This window comes from Peromyscus californicus, unplaced genomic scaffold, assembly GCF_007827085.1.
Source record: "Peromyscus californicus insignis strain IS unplaced genomic scaffold, ASM782708v3 Scaffold_3__1_contigs__length_106647218, whole genome shotgun sequence".
NCBI classification, from domain to species: Eukaryota; Metazoa; Chordata; class Mammalia; order Rodentia; family Cricetidae; genus Peromyscus; species Peromyscus californicus.
Genome location: NW_026294551.1, coordinates 98,382,030 through 98,394,650, shown reverse-complemented (window position 1 = coordinate 98,394,650; position 12,621 = coordinate 98,382,030). Strand labels below are relative to the sequence as shown.

Below are 12,621 nucleotides of genomic sequence, written 5' to 3'. Positions count from 1 at the left end.
AAATGGCCTGAGAGCCACTGGAATTCATTATCTGTAGATATGAAACTGTCAAAGCAGAACTAAACAAGCAAGAAGAAAAGAAACCATCAAGAGCTCCCTCTAACAAAGTCAAATTCCTATGCCTTACGGTTTCACAGATGTCTGCATGTGTACCTTTATAACACCTGCCATCATTTTCATTAAATTTTTGCATGACAAGGTAAACTAGTTCTCCCGAGCAGCATTCTGAGGCTCATCAGAGAAGAGCTCTAGTCAGTCCCGGTCATCTTTGTATTCACAGAACCAAGTTCTGTGTCTGGCATCTGTGGGCTCTGCGGAGCCAATAAACATCAGAGTAGATGACCTGGAATTAACTCTCTGAGTCTCCCAGATATGAAGGACAGAAAGTAATCTGAGCCCAGTACCAACACCCACCCATCATTTCCTGGTCTTCTCTCAAGATCCTCCTACTCCCTCCCCAGCAGACTGTAAGTCTAGACACACCATTCAGAGACATCCGGAGCCTCCTTGAGTGAGATGACTCATAGCTGGCTCACAAACCACCCGGAGTTCCCGGGGTCTGCTGAGGGTGGCTTCCTGGCAAAGCTCTGGAGGGAGGAGGCTCCAGCTTGACTTCCAGCTGAGCTTCATCCTCACACCCTCCTTTTCTCTCCCACTCCTACCTTGGGATCTGAGCCTTGGAAGCCAAGCATGAAATGGCAATTTCCTATGGAATCATTTCACAAAAGAACTTCACAGGACTCTGCTCATAGAAAATTCATAGTAGAAGAGGGGCCTAGAAGCCAGGTATGAAAATGCAAATAAAATAAAACACACAAGGCACTGGGCAGCATCATGCCACATTCTCTATAAGTAATATCTGAGTCATCTCTTGATCCTCCCACTCCCAATCCAATAATTCTTGTACCAGTTATCACTGAGGATTTGTGCTTTAAGTGTTTTAAGATAGGAGACATTGATTCAGATACTACCAACAAACTGGCATAGCAGTGGTAACAAGTTCATTCATTCATTCATGAAAAATAAGCATGGTGCCTTCAAATAAGTTCATGCATTCATTCACAACTTTTAGCCTCTTTAAAACAAAACAATTAGCTTACAAAGCAGTAGTGTTCCTTCTGACATTTCCACACATACTGAGTTTTAGTTGACCCACCCCTTCCCACTCTGCTCCATCCATCCTCCCCCACCATCCCTACCTAACTCCCCACCCCCAGTACTTTCCCTTCTACTTTAATATCCCAAGTCTTTCATGGGCTTCTCTACTGCTGTCCTTTAAAGTATCTGTCTCAAACCTTCTGGGCTAATTTCTAGTTTGCTACATGGATTCTCACTCCCACAGGAGTATACATAAACCTTCTAGAACCACCTATTTAGGAAGGTAGACAATATAGCAATACACACACACACACACACACACACACACACACACAGTAAGGGACATATAAAAATGAAGAATGTCTGTAGTATAGAGTTGTGATGCAGGAGAGTAGGTATGAAGGTAGAATGGTCAGAAAAGGTGACAAGGAAAAGGCTAAGTGAAAAGAGGTGGCCTTTAAAACAGCTGGTAAAAGTGTGAAGGAATCTGTTATTCAGAGAATGAGAGGAAAGGAGGGAAGGAGAGAAGGAGGAAAGAAAAAAGTGGGGGGAGAGATGAGGAATGGAGAGAGAAAAGAAAGAGAGAGAAGAAAGAGATTAACTTTCTTTAGGCTATATAAGAGATTCCAGTTACTAATAAGAGGATAAAAGTCTGTAAATTTAGTCAGCAGCAGAAACTTGCGGGGAGGGGGAGTGCAGGTACAAAGTCCCAGTGTCAACTAAGTGGTCAAGTGACTGGGATGTGCCTCTGTGGTAAGTTGCTTGCCTAACATGCATAAAATGCTGGACAATTCAGCAATGCAAAACAAACAAACAAACAATAAAACTGAACTAAGTATTTGATTCTCAGAAAAGTGGCTTGCAAACCTAAGTCCAGTCTCTGGTGATATACATAGTCTCCTCCCTCTGTCCCTCAAGTGGTCCCTGGCTGGGAAACAGAAGTGTCCATAAGTACCAAATTCAAGTTAATCTTGCTTTGTAATGATATAGAGCATATAGATTCTTATTCTTTTTCCTTTTTAATCATTACAAGAGTTAGAGACATTGGACATCCTTGCCTGTGTGTTGCCAATAAGAAAATGTCCTAGAAAAATGATGTAACCTGTACACATGACAGAGTGGCGAAGCCAAGCTTTCCACAAGACTGAGAGCCTTGGCCCTGAGCACTGTAATAGTGTCAGAGATGTCTTGGTGCAGCCCTTTATATTCTCACTCTCTCTCTCAGCTACCCAGTTACTCTCTTCATTCCAGAGTTCCACCTCTATGCCTTCCTTCTCCAGTCTAGTCTTCAAACCCAAGCTCAACATCTGCATTACCTGATTACCCATCTAGTGTCCACAGCACTCTCGTTTCCTCCATGGCAATGCTTCAGACCTCTGAGCCTCCCTTCTTTCTAAAGACTCTTTTTTTAAAAAAAATCAAGACTGAGATAAAAGTTCTGTTGTGCAACCTTGGGAAAGTGTGATGGCTAGTTTTGTCAACTCAATATAACATAGAATTACCTGTGAAGAGAGGCTCAGTAAGAGGTATCCACATCTCGTTGGCCTGTGTGCATATCTATGAGGGATTGTCTTCAGCTAATTAATGTAGGAAAACTCAGCCCACCGGGAGTGAGACCATTCCCTAGGTAGGGGCTACTGAACTGTGTGATAGTGGGAGAAGTTACACTGAGCAACATAAGCAAACATGTGAGCAAGTAGGTGTTTGTTCTCTCCTCCTTTCTCTATGGATATGAAATGACTAGAGGTCGGAAGTTCCTGTCTTAACTTTCTCACAACGTTTGACTGTAGTCTGGAACTGTAAGACAAAATCAACCTGTCTTTCTCCTAAGTTGCTTTTAGGCAGGGTGCTTTATCACAGATACAGAAATACAATTGGAATAGCACATTACTGATCCTCTCTCTACCTTCCCTCCCTCATTGTTGACCAGGAAAACAGAAGCTACCTCACCACGATGTTTTGAGAGAAGCATTGGGTATTACATCCAGCTAAACCTTCAGCACTGCATTCAGCAAGCAGCGGGTGTGTAATAGACATTAGCTAGAAGATGAACTGAACAGTATTGCTGGTTATTGAAGAGCTTCCAGTCTAGGTCATTGCAGTGGAATTTTTACTCTGCTGTTTGTCTGTCTTCCTCATAGCTTGTCCCTTGGGTTATGGTGTCAACAACAGTCTAGACAATCAGCTGTCCCTATTTTGAGATTCTCTTGTGTTTCTGGTGATAGCCAGATTGGGTTTTTGAAAGTCTCTGATGACTTCTGTTCACCAAATAAAGCAACACAGTTGAGTAAAGATTGAACTGGTACAGCTGGCTTCATGTGTACCAGTCCTGCTGCTCCATCATTCTTTAGCTAGTCAATCTTGGGCACATTCTCAAACCTTTTTGAGCCTTAGCTTCTCATTGGTAGGAAAAAAACCCTCCTATTTCGTGATGTAAAGAGGATAGTGTTTAATTGACCCACAGAGCACAGAAGTCTTAATTATTCCATAGGAATGTAAGTCAGTAATGACCAGTTCCCACAAATAGAACAAGAAGGAAAGAGGCCGGGCGGTGGTGGTGCATGTCTTTAATCCCAGCACTTGGGAGGCAGAGCCAGGCAGATCTCTGTGAGTTCAAGGCCAGCCTGGGCTACCAAGTGAGTTCCAGGAAAGGCGCAAAGCTACACAGAGAAACCCTGTCTCGAAAAACCAAAAAAAAAAAAAAAAAAAAAGAAGGAAAGAGAAAGGATCCTATCACAGCCCTCCAGCTACTTCTCCTCCTGCCCAGGCCTACAGTGGACTTTTGGATGTGAAAGAAATATCCATTGTCGAGTTAATTCCTGGGGTACAGGGAGAACATTCACTATCAGAATGTAGCACACTCAGCACTGTAATCTTATCTAGCAACACCAAGTGGAACTTCCTATTAAGGGAAACTCTATGTGCATCATATTCAATATGGTGGCAATTAGGCACAAAGGACCACACACTACATGCATTGCAGCCTGGCTGAATCTGAGTGATGAGTTTCATTTAAATTAAAATCACTTTCTATTTGTGTAGCTACTGTGACCACTAGCTGCCATGTGGACACTACAAAAAGGACTAATCTTGGTTCAATTTCTTGCAAATGAAAGGGCAAGGGGGGAGGATGGCTCATTGAGCAGAAACACTACCATCTCTCTAGCATCCAGGTAAAAAGCCAGGCATGCGTATGTTTGCCTGTTATCCTAGCACTGGGGGAAAGAGACCAGGAGATCCTAAGGGTTTCATGGCCAGACAGCCCAGCTAAAATCACAAGCTTCTGCTTCAGTAAGAGATCCTGTCTAAAGGTAATAAAGTAATGGAGGAAGACACTGAATATCTGATTTTGGGTATACAGGAGAAGATACAGACATGTGAACTCATGTGCATGCAACACACACATGTATAATACCATATATTATATATAGCATTGTGTATCACACACACCACCACCACCACCACCACCACCATTACCACCACTACATACACCACACATGCATCACACGCACAAAGAAAGTTCTTCCGACTTTGTAATTGAGATCTTACCCTGAAGCCCCAGCCAGAGGGCCAATAATCTAAAGAGACATTCCTGTCCCTTCCTACAGCTGTCTGATCTTTTTTCATTTGCAAAATAACTGTGTTTAACAGGCAAGCAGGAGTTTGCAGCTTGAAGCTCATACCTGAAGGAAAGGCACAAGAGGCTTCTTCACCATCTGTCACAGTCACAGACCTAGCTCTCTGCCAGACCCCAAAGGATAGAGATCTGACCCTCAAACTCCTGATTCTTCTTTCTTTAAAAAAAAAATGGGGAAATTTAAGGTCCATTATCATCTGGCCACAGTTTAATTTTAAAAAAAAGCTGAAAAAAAACAAAACAGCAATCAAACAAAAACAGAGAGAATGGAATCACTCTGGACACAGGTCTTCTTCCTCCCAGGAAAGTGCTAGTTAACTCATCTCACAGTTCAGTCTACATCTGTCTCCAGCACTGGCTCACTTCAGATGGCTACAGGCATGGCAGGGAGAAGTTGGGTTTCTTTCTTCTGTGTGCCCAGGTTTGTTGAAAGCGTAATGAACCCCATTTTTCTTCCAATTCCTGTTTCCTAACTTCTTTGGAATACAATCAACAGAGGGGCATTGGTTTTTGTGCAGAAGAGTTCCGTATCAGTCCCCCTGCACCCCTGCTGCTGACATTTTCATCTGGAAGCTGTTGGGTGTTTCATACAGCTCAGCCAGAAGTACTGCTTTGAGGACACCGAGTACTGTTTTTGGGCTTCACTGAGCAGTCCCATACTTTTCCAGAAGTTCATCTGAATCAAAACAATAACAGCAAAAGGAGAAACTCCCACCTTTGGCTAGAGTGATAGCCCAGCTGGCAAAGTGATTGTAGCATAGACATGAGGTCTTGAGTTCAATCCCCGGGTGTCATGTATAAAACCCAGGCATGGTGGTGCAGCTCATAAATGACAACAATGTATAGGTAGAGAAAAGTGGATCCCGATGGCTTGCCAGCCAGCCAACTAGCCTAATAGATGAGATTCAGGACTCAGTGAGAGATAGGGAGATGATTAGCAATTAAAGGCATTTGCTGCCAAGCCTGATATCCTGGCTTAAATCTCCTGGGACCTACCTCACAGGCTTGTGCACACATACACAAATAAATAATAAGTAAGTAAGTAAATAAATAAATAAATAATGTGATCTTGGATTTGAGGTGAGATGCTCAGTGCATAGTCCATCCTGTTACCAAGCCTGATGACCTGAGACCAGTGCCTCGGACTCATGGTAGATAGAACGGGCGCCCTCATCTAGTCCTCTGACCTCACACAGAAGCCTGGCCTGTGTCCTCCACACACACACAAATACAGACAGTATAAGCAAATACAACCACAGCAGCATCAGCAACAACAACAATAAACTCTAATGGACAGCACACGAAGAGTAACGGCGCCCGAGGTTGTTCTCTGGCTCCACATGCCTTCGCACATGTGTGCACCCACGCAGCATTAACACATGGGTAAGTACGTTCCCTCTCTCTCTCTCCTCTCTCTCTCTCTCTCTCTCTCTCTCTCTCTCTCTCTCTCTCTCTCTCTCTCATGCATTTTGGAGAAAGGCAACTCCAGTGGCCTAATTCAGATGGAGCAGCGTGTCCCACACAAGCAGAACTATCAGCTTTCAGAGGTGTGTTTGAATGACTCCAGGTCCACAACCTGAAAAAGAACACTATTCTGTCAAAAAGACCAAAGCAAGCAGCGCGGGGCCTGGTGAAGGATTACACACTGTTAACTGAAAAATGCTAATCATGTCATATTAGGAGGGCGACAGGGTTAAACTGGGTAAATTTCAATTCACTCAGGCCTTATCTCTTGTTGCAACAAACCAGGTGATTAATCCCCAATATTCTTCGGGGATGCAGCGGACAGTAGCAATTAAATTAACAGCTACAGAGTTTATGCTCAGAGATTCAAAAATGAAAGCCAGAAACACTTTAATTTTTCACAAGTTGTTACCTTAATTATCTTCTTATTGCTCTGTCTCTTTTCCCTCATTACAAAAACACACCCCTTAGAATTCATGGGTCCCTTTAATTTGCCAGAGCTCAGAAGCAGTGTAAGAAATGTCATCAAAGATACAGACCCATAAATTTTACTTTGTGTGTACTCCTGGAAAACAAATCGTTCTGCTGTGCCTAGTCCCTGTGCTCAGTCTGTCAAGGCTGCAAGTTCCCACTCACTGGCAAGCGCAGGTCTGCCTGTAAACCCGGGCCCAGGGCAGGGCTACGTTGACTTAAAATTAGCTTAATATTCTCTCTGTCTGTCTCTGTCTCTGTCTCTTTCTATCTCTCTGTCTCTCTCTCTCTGTCTGTCTCTCTCTCTCTCTCTCTCTCTCTCTCTGGGTGTGTGTGTGTGTGTGTGTGTGTGTGTGTGTGTGTGTGTGTGTGTGTATGCATATATGTATGCAGGTGCCTGAGGAGGCCAGAGGAATGCACTGGATATCCTGTGTCTGGTGTCACAGGAGATTGTGAGCCACCCGACGTGGGTGCTGGGAATAAAATACCCCTGCTTTATCTTTTTAAACCACCATGGATGAAGTAAAATTCCAGAGTAGAACAGGATGAACTTAATTAATCAGGGTAAAAAGTGATGCAACGGGGAAAGAAGACAGCATAGCAGTTAGGGGAGTAAGGACTCAAACTGAAGCGCCTTTTCTACCATGTTAGACATGAACACACACTGAGAGAACAGCAACATTATTCAGAGCAAAAATTTTCTCTGGGGTGTGTGTGTGTGTGTGTGTGTGTGTGTGTGTGTGTGTATGTGTGTGTGCCAGAGATGGATGTCTGCTATCTTCCTCAATTGCCTCTCCACCTTGTTTTTTTGAGACCAGATATCCCACTGAATCTAGCAAGCACCAATTCAGGTAGTGTATCTGGCCAGCAAGCCCCAGGGGACACAGTGCTGGGTCACAGGTGCCTCCTGCCATGCTCAGATTTTTATGTGGGTGCTGGGGAGAGCCAAGTCCTCATTCTGTGCAGTAAGCACTCTGCTGATTGAGTTGTCTCTTTGGGGTGTGTGTGTGTGTGTGTGTGTGTGTGTGTGTGTGTGTGTGTGTGTGTGTCTGTGTGTCTGTGTCTGTTTGTCTGTGTCTGTGTGTGTGTGTTTTCTTAGAATGATAGCTGCACTGTCAGCAAGGCAACTCACTCTGTAAAGATCAATCACCTCTCCTAGGATGCAGCTAATCAAAATTGAAAAAAAAAAAAAAAAGCATAGGAGAGAAACCCACCAACAATGAGAGCGAGGGAGAGAAGGGCACCTCCCGATGCCTTAGCTGGTCCCCTGGAGCTGTGCACTGGAACTCTAACCAGTAAAAGCTATCTGCATGTGGCGTAGGTCCTTAACAGGAATTCAGCTGCCCTCTGTAAATTGAGCTCAGCATCCACACCATCTCCACCAGCAGCACCCTCACTCTGCATCAACCACACTTGGTGCAGCAGCAGGGATTCTAAACAGGCTCTGCTCCTGTGAATGAGAGTTCAGCGCATTTCTTTCCTTTTCTTTGCAAAAGACCATTTTCTGACCAAGGAATTGGGGGAATTGATGATCATTAAGGAAATAGACCAGCGATTTGGAAACTGAATGGAATTAAAAACAAACCTAACACCTTAGCCTGAGCTGAAAACAGGGATGGGGTCTAATGACTGTGAATCTGACTTGGAGAGGGGGCACAAGTACTTAACAGGAATTGAATGGATGGCACCCCCAGTGCCTCAAGAAGCTATCTCCATCACTGTAAATCCTCTCTCCGAGTGATGTGAACAGCTGTGACAGTTCCATAGACCAGGGCCTCGTCTTTTGCTTAGTCTACTTTCTGCATTCCCAAAGTTGCACAGCAAAATGCCATCTCCCCAGAGAGAATCCTCACAACAAATTATTAGCAGAGTTCTATTGATCATCACCCAAATGGCAAAAAGAAAAAATCTCAATAAATTTCATCTGGACCTTTACGGAAACCTCAAAAATGCATTATGCCTCTCTCTGCTGACCACCGTTTTTATGATCACTATTGTATTTGCAGGGCAGTCAATTTTATACAGCATAACAAACTGCCAAGTGCTAACGCGATTCCCTCCATTACTGGGGCCCATGGATTAAATTTAGTGAGGCACAATATCAGACTTCAAATATTGCAAGGCTTGGAATTGAATGCCGCGGAGCCTAATGTTATCAGCCTGACAGACACACTGACATATTAAGTAGAGGATCATGTATTCATATTTGGAGCTGATGTTATGTTTCTGTTTAGCTGTATATTTTTGGATTAGCCATGATATTTCAAAATGAACACTGTGTTCTCCAGTACAAGAGAAGAGACACAAAAAAACCTTTCTCTGCTCTCCGTTCTTTGTCATCCCTCCTCTACCTCACCCCTTGGCAGATCAATTAGTAATGTTCTTAATGACGACTCACACATCTGCGGAAACAGTAAGTGCACCGCAGATAAATGTCATCTGAAAAATCAACAGTTTATTGTTTTCCTCTTGTCTTCCACCGGTATCAGGTGTCAATACATTATAAAATCACGTCTCTGTGAATAAAAGGAAAACGCTCTTTGCTGCTAATCATATCTACCTCTCCCGTCTTAAGCAGAGCTGCTTTTCGGTTTGTTTTTTTCCTTCCTTGCCATTGATTCTTTGTTTATTACAACAAAAGGTGCTAAGATGAGGGAATTGCTGTGCAACATTTTTCTTTTATCCCAGTGTCATTCAACCGTCTTAGCCACTTCTCCATGGAAAGAAAATTCTGAGCCCCGCACCGATCTTCATTCATCTCTCAGAAAAACTCACTGACCCACAGACAGAGCACACCCCAACAGCCAAAGCTTGTCACTATTTCTCTCAAATCCTTGCATGCAAAGTAATATTCTGCCCCAAATATAATTTCTCTGACAATGAATATAATTTAAAAAAATTATATGGTCGCTCTTCTCGTCTTTTTTTTTCCTAAAGTCTTGGAAATCTGATACTCAACTCTCTTTCTAGGTCATTAATTCTGATATTAAAAACTGCATTTTGTATGCATATAAATCATGATATCAGAACCTGGTTTTGCAAGAATGAGGTCACTTCTGAGAATCAAAGAAGTAAGAGGGAATGGGACAACTGATGGCTTATTCTCTATTTTTAGTCCATGGATTTATCAGCCATAAGAGCCAAAATGTAGTCTGTGTGCAGGGGACATTCCATGCAGTTCCAGGACACTGCTGCAGATTTGGTAGTTGCTAAGATATGCGTGTATATGTATCTATTTATATGCATATATATTTCAATTTTGATGACCTTACTGTTAAGAGTTAGCTTACTCAGAAAAGCTAGATATGGGGCATTCCACATGAGTTTGATATTCTTAAGGAATATTGTGATTATTAGCTTTAATTGCCAATGTGACTGTGATGTTTGCTTTTAAATAGCAACTTGCCACAACTGGGAATCATGTAAGTGGGAAGTGAGCCAAAAGGCATGATTCTTCCATGGTTTCTGACTCCAGGTTCCTACCTTGAGTTCCTGCCATGACTTTACTCACTGATGGATTTTGGACATGGAAGCCTAAGCCAAATAAACCATTTCTCCCCTAGCTCCTTTTGGTCAGAGTGTTTACCACAGTGATGGATATGAAGTTAGAATACCCATGTTGTAACAGACAGCAGGATCTCCTTATTCATTACTATACTATTTGGCATAACTATATGAACTGTCTATCCATCAGTGGTTAGCAATTCGCTTCCACCTCTCAAGTCCTAATTCTGCATTAAATATGGGTGTGTCAGGTATCTGTATGTTTTGAAGCTCCCCAAGTGATCCTAGTGTGACGATGTGTTGAACAGCTACCTCCTTCTGTTATTGATGAGACCCTCCCTCCTAGAAACACAGCACAGCCATCTCAAAGTTACTCTACTTCAATACTTGATTTCATGTATCTCAAATATTCTGTTTGCAGATCACAAATCAAACCCCATCAGAGAACCTAAGAAGCTCGATTGTGTGAAGGCTCCTCATCAGATGATTACTGTCTCCCAGAAAGAGAAGACGGTACTAGAGGTTGCGCCTGTCTCCCTGCCATCACCTTCACGTGCCAGCCATGCTCCTCATATGATAGACTGAGCCTTCAGCAGGGAGGAATGGTACACAAAGAGATCTCCATGCTCAGAGTCAAACTCCAGCCCTAGCCACTTCCACACCTGAAAGCTGCATCACTTGGAGTGACTTATTTCAACCCTCCACCTCCTACAAAATGGAGATTATAAAATCTATCTTTGTGGCGCAATAGAGACAAAGTGGCAATCCAGGACCGGGGACAGAAGTGGCCACCATCTGAGCAGAAACTATTATTCTGAGGATAAAAAAGACCATCTGAAGACATTAAGTTCTTCCTTTAAAAATACCCATCTGAGGGCCGGGCGGTGGTGGCGCACGCCTTTAATCCCAGCACTCGGGAGGCAGAGCCAGGTGGATCTCTGTGAGTTCGAGGCCAGCCTGGACTACCAAGTGAGTCCCAGGAAAGGCGCAAAGCTACACAGAGAAACCCTGTCTCGAAAAACGAAAAAAAAAAAAAATACCCATCTGATGAAAACTAAGAGAATCAATCTCTTCTTTTTACAGTCCATGTGTCTACTATATGCAGGACTAATCTCCAGACTGAATACAGTAATTTCTGACCATGGATCCCTGATGACCTCTTTTTCATGGAATTCTAGAATCCTGTGTGTGTGTGTGTGTGTGTGTGTGTGTGTGTGTGTGTGTGTGTGTGTATGCTCACTTGAGCACATGTGGATGTGTGTGCTCATGTGTGCATGCATGCAGATATGTCGTGGCCAGAAAACAACTTTGGCTTGCATTCCTCAGTCATTGTCACTGTCCACATTTTGAAAACATTGATTTTTTTAGGTATATTTGTGTTTTGCCTTCATGTATGTGTATACACGACATGCATGTTTGGTGTGCTCAGAAGCAGATACTATATCCCCTGGCATTGGAATCACAGATGGCTGTGAGCCACCATGTGGGTGCTGAGAACCAACCTCAGGTCCTCTGCAAGAGTAGTAAGTGCTCTTAACTGCTATTCAATTTCTCTTGCCCCTCTTTTGAAAAATATTTATTTTGTGAGTGATTTGTCTACATGTATGTGTGTGTACTACATATGTGTCTGAAGCCCACAGAACTCAGAAGAGGGTAATGGATCCCCTGGAACTGGAGTTATAAGACAGCTGTGAGCCACCATGTAGGTGCTGGGCACTGACACCAAGTCGTCTGCAAGAGCAGCAATTGCTCTTGTCAGCTGAGCCTCTCCATCTTCCACTTCCAACTCTTTTTGAGACAGGGTCTCTCACTGGCCAGTGAATCAGCAAGTAGGCTGGGCTAGCTGGCAAGGAAGCCAAAGGGATCCACCTGTCTCCATTTCACTCCAACAGGATTGCAATCACATGCTACGATTCTTGGCCACATGCATTGGAGGATGCCAGCCCTACATGCATGACCTTGTGTCTACAGACTGAGAAACAATACAAGATTACTCTCAGAAGCCACTATGCTTGGGGAGCCTTGTTGCTCAGCAATACAAGTAACACATGCAAGAAATTTGTATCTACATATCACATTAAAATGCAGCTGATAGAGTCGGTATGGATAGATTTATATTTCAAAGCACTCAGATAGTAATCCTGGTTTTTAAGATTATTGCAAGAATTGAAAGAAATAATGAGTTCGTGTATGCAAAGGGATTATAACAGTTTCTGATATTTAACACACACAATTATTCTTTGAAAGAAATCATTCCGGGTTTTGTTTTCTGCTTCAGATTATAAGGATGGAGGTGTATGTGTTTGTTTTCAGCTAGGGCTAACCATTTGGAGGAAAATAAGCCTGGAGCTGTGGCATTACTTCAGATTCTTTCCCTATCCAGGAAAAGCCTGCCAGAGGGGGATGTCAGCAGAGAAAAGATGAGCCAAAAAAGAGAAAGGAAACAT

At 43.2% G+C, this 12,621-nt stretch overlaps 1 protein-coding gene across 34 annotated transcripts in view; it reads right to left on the bottom strand.

The window, feature by feature from the left end:
• Rbfox1 (RNA binding fox-1 homolog 1) overlaps window positions 1–12,621 on the bottom strand; it is a 2,167,575-nt gene that overhangs the window by 528,238 nt on the left and 1,626,716 nt on the right. Inside the window, exon 1 of one of the 34 annotated variants that reach the window (XM_052759390.1) lies at window positions 4,782–4,829. The exons of the other annotated variants lie outside the window; for them this stretch is intronic. Coding sequence (XP_052615350.1) covers window positions 4,782–4,814 — 33 coding nt within the window. The 5' untranslated portion in view covers window positions 4,815–4,829. Of the gene's footprint in view, window positions 1–4,781; window positions 4,830–12,621 lie in introns of those variants that run through there. 34 annotated transcript variants of the gene reach the window in all.